The 18,067-nt window shown below is 39.0% G+C and overlaps 1 protein-coding gene across 1 annotated transcript; it reads left to right on the forward strand.

Moving 5' to 3' along the window:
• The first annotated feature begins 4,112 nt into the window (after positions 1-4,112).
• Positions 4,113-7,054, forward strand: sdf2l1 (stromal cell-derived factor 2-like 1). The gene is made up of 3 exons (XM_080039767.1): positions 4,113-4,341; positions 5,924-6,120; positions 6,649-7,054. The coding sequence occupies exons 1-3, from the start codon at positions 4,161-4,163 to the stop codon at positions 6,925-6,927; spliced, it is 657 nt and encodes a 218-aa protein (XP_079895893.1). The 5' UTR covers positions 4,113-4,160; the 3' UTR covers positions 6,928-7,054.
• The last annotated feature ends 11,013 nt before the right edge of the window (positions 7,055-18,067 follow it).

Consider the following 18,067-nt stretch of genomic DNA (forward strand, 5'->3'; position numbering starts at 1 on the left):
AAAATCAAATTAATAAAACACATGATCATGGGTAAAAATGCCAGAATCAGCCAAAAGGCCATTTTTCATGTGTATTCCCCTGACATCAATGTTAAAAGAAAATACAATTAAACAAGATAAAAAAACAACATAAACAGGACAGAACCCCAGAGCACAACACAGAGCATCACAGAACAGACAGAACTGACTCACTAAGGTAAAACAACACAACACACAACACAAAGCACATTCTTGAGGTTTGGACAGGTTTCCATTAGTAGTGTGCGAGGAAACACTTTCATCTGTGAAAAGAAGAAATTCAGTATAGTACACTTTCCAAGAACTCCGAAGCAGATGCATTGTTGTTAAAACAATGTTACGTTTTGTTAGCTATAAGCTAGTGGGAAATGTATCAAAGAGAACTCACTCACAATAAACTATGAACGTATATGTCTGGAGGATAGGCCTATGCTGTATGAGTAAAGGTGGAGACACAGCATTTACAATGGAAAAGTTCTTGTTTGATGGAGTGAATTTCTTATGTAAACTGACAGAAGCTACAGTGCTTGGTGATGTGAACAGAGTGAGTCTTTTGGAGATGTTGGAAGACCGGGCTGCATTTCCTTTCTCTATTGATGGAGATCTAGCCTGGCTCCGCCCGCCTTCCTACTTCCGCTTCATTTTCCCTTCAGTAGTCCCTTCTGTACAAATGAAATGAAGTACGATGGTCTGGTTGGACCAGGCTAATAGAGATCAGCCCTGCGTTCCAAATCACATTCTTTTTCTTTTTACTATAGAAGAGTATTAGTGCCACGTGAGAGAGAAAAAAATCTGATAATTAAGTATTTTTTTCTTCAATATGTCGAGAAATGTCGAGAATAAAGACAAATACTCCAAAACGCTATTGAAGTTAGGGGGGCATTTATGTATTTTCAGCATACAACAATTGACGTGCATGTATTGGGACATCCTAAATCTTTTTCTGGCATACTAAATAGTATGGAAGTATGGGGATTGGAACGCAGGGCAGGTTTCAGGTTGAGCACACTATCCATGCTCTGGGCAAAGCTGTTTGACTTGTTAACACATGACCTGTACTCTATACAGTTAAGACATATTTAATAATGGCAGTGTTAGGGCATGGTTAATGTGTTTTCTTAGGACTTCTTTTCCTGGATGGACACACTCAGGCTGTTCAAACTCCTTATAGGATCCACCAACCTACTCCTCTCACAAGAGAACCTGTTGTGTTTGGTGTTAAATGAAGGACATTAAGAGTGACTTGATCTTCAACAACATGATACTTTTGCCAACGTTTTCATCCATGGCTCCAAATGGAGGAAAACCAAGGCTGTGTTCGAAAAGCCATACTAATGTCCATTCTCCTACATACTCAACATGTTTATACTACATACTGTCTACTTAAAGGTGCTGTAATCGGAATGGTTCTTTTAGCTAACTTCCTGTCAGTTACTGCAGTAAGCAGTCCCCTCGCTCGTCCCTACGTCACCACATTAATGCACTGCGGTCTTCAAGCAGCGAGTTATCTAGCATCATCTCAGATCCATAAGTGTGATAAAACATGATAAAAACCATCAAAACAGATGGATTGGGAAGGATTTATACCTGCTCCGCCATTGTAGGCGCATAAACATTCACCCATTTGTTGCTCTGGCGTGCACCGGCAGTGAGACCATGAGTGACACGGGTGTCGGTTTGTAGCGTTCTCTCTTGTGATTGGATATTAATTTCGGGATCCCCCAAAAGTGTATTTGCCGATTACATGCTGAGCAGCTGACTGAGAGATCTGCTTTATGAAACGCGCACATTATGTAAGTGATCACTGTATGAATAAAGAGCGATTTAACACTTATATTAACATAAATAAATAGCTTACTTCACCTTTAACAATCGATTGTGTACGCGAGGTTCGTCGTACCGTTTACACTGCAGTATACAGAAGCAATAAAGAATTATTTTTTAACCTATCGATCCATACACAAAATCTTCCTGGAAGAAAGTACTCATCCGGGCATTTCTCGCCTACACAATCTCGCATACGCAACCACAACATACTCAAATTGACGTCAAAATTAGTATGAGTAGGACGTTAGTATGGCTTTAACTATGAATAGGACGTCAGTCTAGGGCTTTTGGAACAAAGCCCAAGCCTCTTTGTTTTGTTTTCAAGCACCACAAATCATCTTGTATCTTTTTTTTTTTTTTTAAGATATTTTTTGGGCATTTTTATGCTTTATTGACAGTGCAGAGAGACAGAGGTGAAATGGGGCAGAGAGGGGAGTGACATGCAGAGAACGACCGCGGGTGGGAATCGAACCCGGGTCCGCTGCTGGGCCCGGCCCGGGAGGGGGACGCCTTACCAACATCATCTTGTATCTCTGATAGGAATGACAAGGAAACATGCAAGATCTGTCCTCTATGTGCGCATGACATTCATTTGTGTAAGCAACTTCAAAATAATGGAGATTCACTAAGTCTGTTCTATTATTTGAGTTCATTTGTTAAAGAGATCCTATTATACTACTTTTCTGGTCTTAATTTCTTGTTAAAAACTGCTATAGAGCAACCTGACACGAATCACAAAAAACCATGTAGATTTTCGGGAAGCTCTTCCTCTCATCTGAGCGAGCACAGCAGTCTCTCTCCACACTCGGCTTTGTGCTTCTCCGCCCCCTTCCCCCCCCCCCCCCCCTCCTGCAAACCCCACTCCGTTGTGATTGGTTACCTTCCTTCCGGAACAATTTCAGCAGCGCGCGGGCAGATTTGAGAGCAGGAAGGTGGGGGCATGGCCGGAGCTTGCCTGAGCAGCACGTTATCATACATGGAAACATCCGGAATCGTGACGACACGATGGCAGGAAATTTTTATGCGATAGCCTATAATTCATTAATGGTTATTATGAGCCTACTTGCTTGATTTATTTTTAAATACAGACGTATTGGTCGTTTTGGAACATGTATTTACTTATTTAAAACATAAAAATAAAGCAGCATTGAAAATTCAGAAAATAAATCTTGTTGGCCTACACTAGCATGCTGTTTTACAAATAACTCAATAGTTTAAATAATAAATACAATTTGTTTTCCCCTTAAAATGACTGAATGCATTTCAAAGACAGTAACAGTGTGGCACTTCTTTAAACTTACTGAAACTTGCAGGGGCCATCACTCTCATGTATTCATCAGACTTTTCTCTGCGCTTTTTGTGAGCTAATATATAGGTAATAATATAGGTTGTGTTGCCACAGTGATGTGGAGTCTTAAACTGTTCTAGCTTTGCCAGCACTTATTTCTGTACAGCTAAATATCCCCATAGAAACATCGCTGCGTTTATTTTCGCCACCAGTTCAATTCAATGTTGGCTTGCTCCTGCTTACTCTCCCGCATACATGCCTTAGTCATGCACAGGCCCCTGATCTCCTTGCAAGGGTCAGGGGCCTATCATGAGCCAGTCAATTATTTCTTTTTTTGGAATGGCATTGTACAGGGCCTTCGAAGATCGGGGCCCCACATTCAGCTTGTTAAAAAAAATAAAATAAAAAAATAAAAATAAATGTTTTTGATGGGCCCCCTCTGCCTTGGGCCCCCCCAAGACTGTCGCACTTTCCCCCGCAGTCCGTCGGCCCTGTTTCTACTACTACTTCAAAATGCTATTGGAGTTAGTGGGGCATTTATGTATTTTCAGCATACTACAATTGACTGTATGTATTGGGACATCCAAAATCTTTTTCTGGCATACTGAATAGTATGGAAGTATGTGATTTGGAACGCAGTCATGGTCCGATGCTGTGAATAGAGCTCCATCATTTCACACTGGTCCCAGTATATAAAACACAGTTTTGGTGTGAACAAAGGGCGGTACGAGAAGCCTATTCAATCTAGCCTACGACTCAGGGCCAGACAAGAGCTAATCGGTCCATGAGCCAGACTGGTAAAAAGAGCAATAATGATACCGCTTCCTGGTTGTTGCAACTAACAATGATCGCAGATTGTGACCAATCCGAGGGGATAATAGGTTCATGGACCAATCACGTGTCAACATCTAGTTCCGTGTTTTTGCACTTGTCAAGCTGTGATTGGTTGAGAGCGGCAGTAAGGTTTCAAAGTGTCGGTGTGTGCTGTCAGTGTAGTAGGGTATGAAGATACAGAGACACAGAAAAGATGGAGATGATGATTGACGCGGTGCACGGTCCCTTCATGTGGCTGTTGTTGGCCCTGCTTTGTTCGCTCTGTGCGGGCAGAGAGTCTGAGCTCAGCTACGTCACCTGCGGCTCTCTGGTCAAACTGCTCAACACCAGACACAACGTTCGCCTGCACTCCCACGACGTCAAGTACGGCTCAGGTGAGTTCTCCAGCACACTACCGTGGTCTACTGTCACTCACTCACATTCAGAGCCGCGACAACAAGCGAGGAGAGCGGCTTGGCTGTGTCTCTCTGGAGCCCGCACACGTTCATTCATTAGGCTAGAACAATGAACAAAGTAGGCTATGTCAAAATGAATTCAGAAATCTCATCGTTTAATTGTGACCTGCCTGTCTGTGAGAAACGTCAAGCTGTAGCTACACACGAAACATGATCCAGCTGAAAAAATAGCCCAGGCCTACTAGCCTACTAACTGGACATTTGATCCAAAGCGTACCTTGTCCTTCACATATAACCAGGGCAATTCCCCTCTGTGGAATGTGTTAAAAAAATCTATTGGTTTAACAAGAAGAAAAGTAGGCTATAAGATAGGCTAGTCCTTTCTCTTTATAGCAGTGTGGCATTATAGTGGTGCATCCATCCTGCATGATGTGGTCCCATCATGTTGATGTCCACTGGCCACCTGTGTCAAATCTCTGCCTGTCTGTGTGAACTGTGTGTAGGCTGTAAAGGCTACATTGGAACAAGTGTTGAAAGTCCCTATGCAAACTACCAATAGGTTGACCGTCAAAGTTGTTAACCTAAAGCAAACTACCCTAGGGCAAATCTAGTTTGGTTAATCGAAAGTCGTTCAAACTACTAATAGAACATGTGGGCTACATGTGAAATTATAACTAAATATAATACAAAAAAAGTCACATGCAGAAATAATCATGCCATTGAGCTTATTGCAGAGACTATAAAGTGGCATGTGTTCTTCACAGGTCATGCTGTACATAAACCAAAAAGTAATATATAAAGGTGCTGTAAGAGGAATGGTCAGTTTAGCTAACTTCCTGTCAGTGACAGCAGTTAGCAGTCCCCTCCCTCGTCCCTACGTCACCACATTAATGCACTGTGGTCTTCAAGCAGCGAGTTATCTAGCATCATCTCAGATCCATAAGTGTGATAAAACATGATAAAAACCATCAAAACAGACATTGGGAAGGATTTTTACCTGCTCCGCTATTGTAGGCGCATACACATTCACCCATCTGTCGCTCTGGCGTGCACCAGCAGTGAGACCATGAGTTAGACGGGTTTCGGTTTGTGATTGGATATTAATTTCGGGATCCCCCAAAAATGTATTTGCCGATTACATGCAAAGCAGCTGACTGAGAGATCGGCTTTATGAAACGCGCACATTATGTAAGTGATCACTGTATGAATAAAGAGCAATTTAACACTTATATTAACATAAATAAATCGCTAACTTCACCGCGCGTGTGCATGTTATGGGTTTTGTTTGTTGATGTTTTATTTAATTTTGTTCCCTTTTGTATCTTAAGAAATATGTTCTGAACATGTTGTTATTATACTGTGTGTGTGTGTGTGTGTGTGTGTGTGTGTGTGTGTGTGTGTGTGTGTGTGTGTGTGTGTGTGTGTGTGTGTGTGTGTGTGTGTGTGTGTGTGTGTGTGTGTGTGTGTGTGTGTGTGTGTGTGTGTGTGTGTGTGTGTGTGTGTGTGTGTGTGTGTGTGTGTGTGTGTGTGTGTGTGTGTGTGTGTGTGTGTGTGTGTGTAGGCAGTGGCCAGCAGTCAGTCACCGGGGTGGAGAATGCTGATGATGCTAACAGTTACTGGCAGATCCGTGGACGGCCCAACCTGCCGTGTCAGCGTGGCGTGGCCATCGCATGTGGACAGGCCATCCGCATCACACACATGAAGACTGGACGCAACCTGCACACACACCACTTCAGCTCCCCACTGTCTAATAACCAGGTCAGACACACACACGCTGGGGAGGCACAGTCTGAGTGCTCTTTACAATAACCATTTGAGGAATCTAATCTTAGACATACAGGAGTAATACAAGATAACAACAATGTTATTCTTATTGCACTAATAAGCATGCTAACATTTCAGTCAGGAGATATACAGTATGCAATATTTCCCATTACACCATGGTGGGCCCCCTTTTTACTCACCCTTTGTTAACATACCTGTTTACAGAGCCTAGGTCGTGTATTAACACCAGATTATTTTTTCAGTGTGCACATACACAGTGTCACAGGTAGCAGATCATGAGGAGATAGTCACTGATTTTGAAAATAAGCAGTCTCCAGAATCTCTGATTCCACCTGTTATGTATTGCATTATTGGCAAAATGATATGACGTTTTTGCAATAATCATGATGTTGGCAGTTGTTAAGTTTTCAAGTGTTATACCAGTATTGGCAGCTCCAGACTCCTAGTTGATCTTGTATACTCTAATAGAGATTCTTCTCCTCCTTCTACCTTGGTGTGTAGGAGGTGAGTGCGTTTGGAGAGAGCGGAGAGGGGGATGATCTGGACGTGTGGTCGGTGCAGTGTGATGGGGAGCGGTGGGAACGCGAGGAAGAGGTGCGCTTCAAACACCTGGGCACCGGCGTCTACCTGAGTGTGACCGGGGAGCAGTACGGACACCCCATCAGAGGCCAGAGAGAGGTGCACGCCATGGGCACCGCCAACCAGCACAACTGGTGGAAGTCCATGGAGGGAGTCTTCATACAGCCCAGCATGGAGCCACGCCGCCACGACGAGCTCTGATACACACACACACACACACACACACACACACACAAACACACACAGCATGGGAAGGCCTGCTGCTGGGCTGCTTGTCTTGCTCCCCAGGACCAAATAATGTAGAATATTTCTCTGAGCACATGTGAAGCACTCGGGGGGGGGGGGGGGGGGTTCAGGGACAGGGGGGTTATTGTTACACTGACAGTTTGACTCAAAGATGATACTGTATGTAGTGTAGCTGTCTGCTGTAATGTATTCAGACATTCCTGCTCACTTTGTGCACTGTGTGTGGACTGTCTGTCTTCCTATCACAGTAAACGGTTGAATTTAACATTGAATGACCACACCTTGGACTCCTGGACAACCATTGACATTTTATAGACTAAACTATTAAGTCAGGACACTGCAGCTTTTATAGGATATCATTTGCCTGTCTATTACTTCCATTAAAAACTATTCTCTTTTTGTATGACAACTTTTACAGAAATATTTAATGAGAAATCTACTAAGTCTGGCCGCGGACCACTGCATGAAAGAAAAGCTGGTTCTTGTTTGCTGTCTCTGGCCTTATTTGAGAGAGGATAATTAGCGGGCGGATGAATCCCCTGGTAGCTAACCTAAAAACAATCATGATTCATGATAGTCAATCATCGTAAAGAATATTTTTTTCCCTTTTATTATGTCCTTGAGTGTTCATGTAAAGTGAAATGAACATATTTTATTATGTCTGAGAGTACCTGTAAGTGTAAGGAACATATAAATGATACCTTTGTACTGTTGTCTCCCTCCTGTCTTGTCTTTGCTGTATGCTGACTCTGTTCTAAGTCAATTCCAATAGTCACAAACACACAACACACACAAACACACAAACACACACACACACCCACACACTGCCAGACAGGGAGACCCCAGCATTTTTGGGAGTGAGCCAGACTCCTAAATGTATGCCACCAAAGTCTCAATTATAGTATTTTGTTACACACATTATTCATGATGTGTAACAAATTTTATTTAATAAATACAATAAAAAAGTATGTACATATTGACAAAGGGACTGTCTAGTCTGTAGAACAGTTTGAGATTGTCAGTTGAATCAAAAGGATGTGCTATTCTAGTACAGAGAAAAGTGTTTGATGTGCTGCTATACACAGGCAGCAGTAGAACACTAAATACATTTCAGAGTACGAGTGGCTTTATAGAAGTTGCTATTATATCTACATACTGACATCATCATACTAAAAGTACATTTGCTGTTTTAGATGTGGGGCACACAGAATTCTTCCATAGGTGTGTGTACATACCTTTGACCATGTAGTGTAACATAAAAACAATCAAATAAATTGCGCTTGATCCATCTCCATGTAGTTTGGTTTATTTGAAGCTATAGTACTTACATGATTCTTGTTGTTCTGAGTCTGTACCTTCATGTTGAATGCACTTAATGGAAGTCGCTTTGGATAAAAGGGTCAGCTAAATAAAATGTAATGTAATGTAATGTAATGAACACTCACCTACACTCCAATACAACACAAGTGTAATAATAACATCTGTCTTTGTTCACTTCAACTGTCTTTAAAAGACAAACACATTTCATAAGATCAATCTGATGTGTTCACTGAACACGTGTCACAAAACAGTAAACACTTCCCTAAGCTGGAGCCATATGATAAACTGTTACAGTAATGAAAGAACTGGGACCTGTCTTCACCGCCTGCGTCACACCTTACTGTCCAGCAGGGGGCGACAAATCACCAACAAACACAAATTTGTGAAAATGCAATAAAGATACATTTCAACGTTTTTTTGGGGTCCAGACCACATTAGAACTGGTCCTGATTGAAAACCACTGCACCTAGACTCTTCAAATCTGGACTAGAATATCACAGTGAGGCTATACTTTATAGAAAACATGGTTTCAGATTTGTGAAACCTTTTTTAAAACTATGCATAGTTTAATAGACCAGGTAGCTACGCAGCAGTGTTCGTGCATGTCTGTGTGTGTGGGGGGGATGTTGGGGGCAGTGGGGGAGGGGTTGGACAACACTCCTAGGACAAGCTAATCCCAAATCATGCTAGCTCTTCAGCATAGTAGAACCTAGCTTTAATTGTTCCTTAAAGAGGAATATAAAGATACAATCCGGAAACTAGACACTAGGCTGCCGTAATCGGCATCAGAGTGTTGGGGCTGTGCACAGCCACCCCAGACAGCAGGGAATGTGTCTAACATGCATGTATGTCATTATCTGACACTTTGGTATCATTTAGAATGCCTGTATAACATTAGAACAGCATTTATAGGTCAGAAAAGATGAAAAAGCATAATATTTTTCATAATTTTTCTGGTCTTAATTTCTCATTATTGACTCCTATAGAGCATTAATGAGTGTGTGTGTGTGTGTGTGTGTGTGTGTGTGTGTGTGTGTGTGTGTGTGTGTGTGTGTGTGTGTGTGTGTGTGTGTGTGTGTGTGTGTGTGTGTGTGTGTGTGAGCTTCTGTGTGTGTGTGTGTGTGTGTGTGTGTGTGTGAGCTTCTAGTGCTGACCTCCGCTCTCTGTCCATGGTGCTTAAACACCGTTTCTCTACAATATGCATTGAGAACGTGAGATGAAGGACAATAGATGTTTTTTTAGTGTGAGAGAGTGAGAGAAAGAGAGAGAGAGTGAGAGAGGAGAGAGAGAGAGTTAGAAACTCCAGGGATTGTGTATACAGTCAGAATATAGTAGGCCTACCGTCGGCCTAATGCGCCTCCTTTTTGAATAATCGGACAAACGGCACTTCGTACAATGCGTTCCGTAACATTGAACCGTCGGCATAGTGGCATGTCGATCTAATGGGAAATAATTCGTACCATTGAGACATCGGAACAATGAGGCGTCGGAATTACGGCATGGCACCGATTCGTGTCAGGTTGCTCTATAGGAGTCATTAATGAGAAATGAATAGCCTACCAGAAAAAGAGCATCTATTATGCTTTTTCATCTTTTCTGACCTATAAATGCTGTTCTAATGTTATACAGGCATTCTAAATGATACCAAAGTGTCAGATAATGACATACATGCATTTTAGACAAATTCAGTCATCTATAGCCTCACTGTGATATTCTATCGCGATTTAGGAGGTTAAACAACGGAGAATCAGTCGCTCCATGCCGCTCCTTAAGAATCCCTTAACTTTTGCCGAATCGTGTCAGATTAGAGTAGGCCTATTTAAGATTTGGATCAGATTTAGTTTAATACGTTGCTGAAGACTCGATTTTCTTGCATTGGCCAGTTGGGACTTTGACACTCCTAACTTTTTTTTCAAGTAGGCCTTATGTTATTTTGTATTGTAGGCTATCTTGCAGCACTTTGGTCAACTGATGTTGTTTTTAAATGTGCCAAATAATTTTGATTTTGATTTTCAGATTATGAAGTCGCCAAATGAGTGGTTTAACCATCGGTGCATTACCGGGGCGTGAGATTGGTTTTATATTCGACATTCGTCTATTTTCCGGGGTTGTAACTGTAATAGCGTCACGAAAACCGCACCAATTTCCTCCAGAATTAGCGCGGGTTTTTCTCTCCTCTGCGAATCTCGCGGTGTTGGCCAATTTGTATAAAAACAACAAACCAGTCAATTTTGGGTTTAAAATGCATTGTAACGCGCGTTACTGAGATTTGTACCGAGTTACATATTACCATTTTTTGTTGTTGTAATGCCTTACATTACCGCGTTACAGCAAAACGTAATAGGCCTACATTACAGTAATGCATTACTTCCTGTAACGCGTTACTACCAACACTGTCAACACCAAACCACTTCTGTTGTGTTTATGAACTCATTTTGTAGTTCCCACAACCCTTTGTTTTAAAGAAAAAACTTTTATTTATTTAAAAAAAGGGAAAAGTATTCAGTGCATATATTGCATCCATGCTCTTCTTTTAATAGCTCACTGGTTTGTATATCAACACCAAACCAACTCTGATGTGTTAATGAACTCACTGTAGAGTTCCCATAACCCTTTATTTTCAAGAAAAACCTTTTAAATTTTTTTTAAAAGGGTAAAAGTAGTCAGTGCACATATTGCTACTGAGTTTATGTCTTCATTGTGCGCTAAACATATTTTTTATAGCCTAATAATTTTTTATATTAGGCCTACAGTAGGCTATTCTATTTCACTACATTTATTATCATTTTTATTTCAATGTTAGGTCTACATTCTTCTTTTTCGTCTACATTTAATTTAACTTTATTTTACATTCTACTTTATATTTCTATGGCTCACCTTATCTCTACACGTTTTATCTGCACTGTGTCCTTGCTCTACTGTTGTGTTGATTTGTGTCTCAGGTGTTGCTCTCTTCACTCGTGTGTGTGTTTTTTATAAATTTTCTTCTTCTATATTGCATTGTTGAGAGGAGCCTGGGACTTGAGAATTTAATTTCCAATTCCTGCTGAAATGTGCATAATATGACTAATAAACCATCTTGAATCTTGACTGAATAAACTATAGATAGTATAAATTATTATATTATCTATATAAACCCATGAGATGAATTGGCATGCAGTTGCCTTTCTCGTCCAGCAGGTGGAGATAAACGACCGCAGAAGACAGACAGAGCGTCCTCCATGGAATACGCGTATTGCATATTCCGTATAGGCCTATTTATATTCCTTCTAGGCCTATTCATATGGTCTCCAGCACGGCAGAATCGTCCGTGAATCTCGTCCATCGGTGAGTGTGTGACGTCAGACCGACGCTGCAGCGCCGCGTGCCATGTTCCCACAAGTGACACATTATTACTGCTATCCCTCTAATACTTTATTAATCATTCAATATTATCCATAAATGATAACCATGTCATATGCAGTTGAATGGCTTTTCGTTTAGTAGCCAACTTTGTCTGATCAGAAACAATTTAATTAGACATAGCCCTGTTGTGTTTTTATTCGTAGCCTAGTTTCATTGTTAAATAAAGACCAAACTCTGGAGTAGATATCACTTTGTATTCATTTATATAGGCCTATATTCATTTATATAGGCCTATATTCATTTAGGCCCTATACGTCATATTATGTACCACTTGCTGTAGTTTGGTCTGGCTTTGCGAGACTACACTGCTGATAGAGATTATGAGATGAATTAGCCCAAAACCAGTTTGACATCCTTCTAAACCAGTTTTTATGACATCCTTCTAAACCAGTTTGACATCATTCTAAACCAGTTTGACATCATTCTAAACCAGTTTGACATCATTCTAAGCACATATTTCATCTTTCAAACTTCTCTGAAAGCTTTGAATCAAATACCAGTTCAGACATTCATTGTCATTCATTCACTATGATAGGTATGCTATTGCTTGATCTCAAGGTATAGCCCAATGATACAAGCATTTTGAGACTTTGTAATGTGACCACCCACCTCTCTGTGTTCTTCTATCAGCCTGTTGAACTCAACCTGCTCCCAAGTATTTTTACATTTTATGTCTAAATATGAAACGGCAGTATTATTTAATTTCGTCTTTATTTCAAACAAAAAAATTAATAATTAAGAAAAGCAAGTACCACACATCGTACAAATACACATAACACAAAACAACAATAATTATAACATGTCATAAACAATATTTATAGAATAAATGTAGTGTCTGTGTCCGAAAAGGAGTGAGAGGAAGCCGAAGCTTATGTATTCCCACCCCTTGTTCAACTGCTCGTAATGATCTGCTATGCATTTATCACTTTTAAACAACTGTTTACATAATTCGCATTCAATGTATTCATATTTATATAATATTCTTATATTTACAACATTTACAAAGCTTTCCAAAAAAAAATAAAAAAAAATAAACAAACAAACAAAAACAAAGAAGAAAACAAAAGCCCATGAAGTCAAACGAAATGAATGACTGTGTTATGTAGGGGAGACGGGGTGTGATGTAACATGGGGACAGTTGTAACGCCACACCTATTGGAGATCAGATAGGAGTGATATGATCATTCAACTATTAGACAAAAGTAGCAAGGAAAGAAAGTCATGTTTTTGACTAACACTGTGTTTTGTTTGTTTCTCGTGCTATAACAGACACAATCATGTTACTTCTATTAGAATTCAATTGAAGGTATAGCCTGTAGTTTGAAGCTTCTTTCTGTGATTTCTATAGGTTACAGGTAGTGCATGAATTTACGCGGTGTTAAATGAAATAATCCTGTATCAATGAATGGTGTTCTCCAGCACATTCATGCCAGTAAGATATTTCAAACCCACTGTATAACCACAGACAGTAACATTAGAGGTAAACAAGAAGAGTTGTGTTCAAACATTTTCCTGCTTTGAAATAATTGTAAAAGCTTTTTCTTTTTTTCATGTGTGTGACCCCGGGGAGGATAGTTGTAACTACGGTAATAACCAATTGGGATCCTAAATTAAATTTAAAAAAATGAAAAGATGTTTTCCTCCACACAGAGGAATGCACTATCTATTAAAGGTAGTGCATTATGGAACACACTACCCCCAACTATAAGGGAACGTCCCACTCTGGCCACCTTTAAGAGTCAAGTAAAGGTGTGGCTAAGAACTAACCAAAGGTGCAACCACCTCTAAATGTATGCTGTACCTTATTAGTTGTGTATTAATTGTGCATTCGTTTAACCTACTAATGAATGATCCTGTTTTACTTTTCTTTCTTTCTTTCTTTCTTTCTTTCTTTCTTTCTTTCTTTCTTTCTTTCTGTTTCTCCATATCTGTATATATCAAATGTTTCTATTGTATATCTTTGTCATTTTTATTGTAACATCAACCTGCCTAATGGACTACAGATGGAAATGAGCCCCCGGACTACAATCTGGCCTTTTTACATGTACTGCTATATTTGGGCCTAGCAGATTCTTGTCTGTATAACATATTGTTGAGGTTGGATGCTTTGGGTGCATGCCTTAATATTTCCCACCAGGAAGATGGCCATAACTCCAACTTTAAGTGTTAACTGTTAAGCATATTATCAAAAGTCCCTTGTCCCTTTAGTTGAAACTTCACCCACTCTTAAACAACATTAATTTGCTCGGGAAAGCTACACTAGATCATTTACTGGATCTTTTTTTATATACACGTTTAAATGCACATTTGACACCGTATCATCTTAAATATTACAACTTTAACTTCAATATCATGTGTCATGTCAACAAATAAATTGAATATTGTGTAATAACATGTTGATTATATGTGCATTGTGTATCCATAAATGTCATTTTTTTTAAGTAACCCCAAATATTGTTGCTTTTGAAAATGAATTTAAACTATAATTGTTCCAGTCTTTAAAAAAAGGTGGAAACAAGAAGTGCTTTGAAACTTAAATTAAAAATGTATTAAAAGTATATTTTGACTATATCAGTAAAGGTATTGCATGCTTCGTAACTAACTACTTATTTCTTTATTACATTTTAAATGTATTTAATTAAAAAATGTTGTCACGGCTACAGGTGAAGAATACTTAAGTATTTAATGTAATGCTACATTTGGGTCATGGACCTTTAAAGAAATCTCTTGAATATCTATTTTTGTATCCGCCATTACTGTACCCCCTGGCGGCTGTTGTAATCTAATGCCAACTGTCAATAAAAATAAATTAATTAATTAATAAAATATATATTTTTAAATGTGTCATGTCCATTTTTTTTTCATTGTAAATCAAACCGATGCCACCTTTCAAACCTGCAACATTATTTGAGATATGTTCTTACACGTTTATACTAGTGTTACACCCATAGATATAAAATCATGCCTTTGCACTAAACATTCAATTCAGCCAATTTGACTTCTATCATACAACCCTAAAAGATAAAGATTTGATTGTCCAGCTTCAGACATATTGTGATGTGTGCTTCCTTCACAGTGGAAAGTTGTTTGAGGGGATCATAGTATTCAAATAAATGACAGAATGCGTCACATAACTCTGGATAAACCCCAGAATAAGTCACTGTTTTCACTGGGACTAGTTTTAATATGGTCGGAAAGAAAAACCTATAGCAGCCAATAATGTAATAACAGCTGATAATGTATTAACTGCCCGTAATCATTTCTCAGTTTTGTGATAAAAAACATTTTTAAAAATGTAATAACTAGAGCTTATAATGTAATAATAAACTGTACTTATACATCACTTCATTTAGCTTTGACTTATTGACGATAAAGTATCAACCTTGGGCCACAGGTTATTATGTACATGGTTCAGAGATTTTATTACGTTATTTACAAGTGACTACAATATCAGCATGATTCCATTAGAAAGTGAATGTGATTGACATATTACACTATTGGCTCCCACCAACGTTGCTGTTGAATTCTTAAAAAGCACAAACTAAATTGTCGTTCCGTACTTTAGCCTGAGCTGCATATCAATTGTATTTTAGCACCTGTATATTTGCACACTTGATGGCTTTTTTTAATCATAATTTTTATTTTCCTATCATACTATGCATTGGCAGAGCTAGTATATTTGTACTGTTATCTATACGAGTAACGCACATGGACCATCCATGACACTTTTTTTAAAAATCTAGGCTATGTATTGTGGGCTCATGTTTTTGTATGGGTGGGATATGTATCTATATGTGTAGTGTTGTGTGTATATGTATGCTGGCTGCTGGAACACCTACATTTCCCTGCTGGGATGAATAACGTATATCTTATCTTATCATTTTTTCAGGTACGATATGACTGTTAGCTACTTATCAGATATCAGACCGACAAACTCCCATCCACGACATACTGATAAACATTCCATAATTCTGTTTAAAAAAATTAAAAATTTAACTATGAAAGACATTTTCATTTTAAACCCATAGCTATGTGATATATCACACGTTTTAAAGAATTTAGCAATTATAAGGTTGAGTTCTGATATTCTTCTGTATTCAAACAGTTCAAAGCAGTTTACATAAACCTTGATGCATTTTTCTATATTTTTTAGCTCTTTTGATTTAGAATTGCTGTGTTGCTTAAGCCTCCATAACCTTACACATTACATCACCACCCACAAAGAACCGTAGAATAATTATGATATAGGACAGTATCTGTATCGGCCAATATCCAAAACCCAGATATCTGAATGGGATTGGACTGAGAAAGTGGATGGGTGTATCTCTAGCTGTAAGCTTGATTTCTCCATAGGGACCTTCACATGATCAGATGCTTTTATTGCATTAGTAAAGTTAGCCCTGCGTTCCAAATCACATACTTTTTCTTTTTACTACACTACACACTAAAGTACAGAAGAGTTTTAGGGCCACAGGAGAGGAAATAAGGAAGTTTTTTTTCTCCATTATGTCGAGAAATGTCAAGCATTAAGACGAATACTCCAAAATGCTATTGGAGTTAGTGGGGCATTTATGCATTTTCAGCATACTACAATTGACGTGCATGTATTTGGGACATCCTAAATATTTTTCTGGCATACTAAATAGTAGGGAAGTATGGGGATTGAAACGCAGGGAAAGTAAAGGAACTCAACACTTCCTCAGGCAGGGAATAAAAGACAGACACAAGCACTTCTTCATTGAACATTTTCTTTATTGAAGTATACAGCTTGCACTGCCATGCTGGTGAGACAGTGGTGATGGAGTGTGTGAGCAGGAGGAGAGGCCTGACCAGCTGACTGATGCCCTTTCATTATTGCACTGCTAGCTGCAGCTCACCACAGTAGTGCAACAGGGAAAGAGTGTCAGGCAGGGAGCGCTATGGATCCACTCCTAAACATCTTTTCTACTCAAACATATACACACCCTTATTCATTACAGCTTAAAGAGGCAGGAAAACAATTGGTAGAATTGTGAAATAATTAGTATTTGGGGCTGCACAATGAATCGAATTGTGATCAGGATTTTGGCTTCCCCACAATTAAATTAACATAAGGTGATACATTTTCTTTTTTTAAACTGTTTTGTTACAATATTTTCATCAAATTGTTCTTCTAGGAAATCCAATGAATAAGGATGACCAATTGTACATTAGCAGGAATGTAAGCACAGTGAAGATGTCAAAGCAGTGTTGTTTACATAAATGATGTCACTCAAATCAATAAATAATTGTGATCTCAATATTGATCAAAATAAATGTGCCGCTCTGATGAGAAGAACAAGTATAACATGAGTTTGTATTCACTGGCTAATGCATTTTATGCAAAAGTTCATTAAAAAAAAATGTCCAGCCCTTTAGTTGAATGAGTGCACTACAGGAGCAATACCTGGCTTATGTCAAGCATCAGAGCAGAACACAGCTTTTAGATTAGCAGTGAAGGTCCATAAGGTCCATGCATGTACAATTAAATGACAGTGTCATGATTAACACCACTTATATCAAGAGGCAGTCTCTAGCCTTTATAACCCGTGTATGAAAGCCTCCATTAACCTCAGTACACACACATGGCTATTAGCACCAGCAAGCCCTACAATGTTTTAGAGCCACACACACAGACAGGCACTTTAAAAACAAACCAACAGATCAATCATTTTACATGCTATAAATGCTCAATATATAATGAGTAATATTCAGACTTGTTATTGTCCTATAGTTTTGAAATAGTTTGTTGACACAAATACAAAAACATGAATACAAATCACATGAGTCGCCCATGTAGGTAGTTTTCTCCTCCCTGTGTGAACATTTGTTGGATCTACTTTCTATTGAAGAAGTAGTCCCTGTAAAAACTGTCTGCACTGTGTTCTATGTACAATGTTCCTGGACAGACATGTTGCTGTGAGCACTAAAAAAGGTCATTCCATTCACTTTCATTGTGTGGTTGTAGGCATGCAGCAACCCAACAGGAGTCCAGAACTTTAACTACAGGATTTTGATTGTTAATTAAGGAGCATCAGACAGAGCACTACCACTGTTTTTTCTTGATCGTGCGCAAGCAAAGTAATATTTCTTTATGTTTGAAAAAAAAAATTGTTTTCACACATTTTGATCGGAAAGCAAAATAACAATTGATGTACCGAAACTTTACTGTAGGTGTTTTCACCCTAAAAAACACCATTTTGAAAAAGGGGCTTCACGAAGATACAATTCAACCGGACGGTTTACTGAACAAGAGAGATGTGCTCTTCACACGTTATAAACAGCAAAGCGTTATTTAACCTAACAGGGGTTCAAACATCAGTGTCAATAACCACACTCATGGAAAAACTAA

The sequence above is a fragment of the Ammodytes marinus genome (assembly GCF_949987685.1).
Source record: "Ammodytes marinus genome assembly, chromosome: 2".
Lineage (NCBI taxonomy): Eukaryota > Metazoa > Chordata > Actinopteri > Uranoscopiformes > Ammodytidae > Ammodytes > Ammodytes marinus.

Excerpts from the sequence above, each read along its gene's own strand:
- sdf2l1 (XM_080039767.1), top strand. The coding sequence starts at position 4,161 with ATGGAGATGATGATTGACGCGGTGCACGGTCCCTTCATGTGGCTGTTG. Across the intron at positions 4,342-5,923 it reads CGACGTCAAGTACGGCTCAG|GCAGTGGCCAGCAGTCAGTC; the intron begins GTGAGTTCTCCA and ends GTGTGTGTGTAG. Across the intron at positions 6,121-6,648 it reads CCCCACTGTCTAATAACCAG|GAGGTGAGTGCGTTTGGAGA; the intron begins GTCAGACACACA and ends CTTGGTGTGTAG.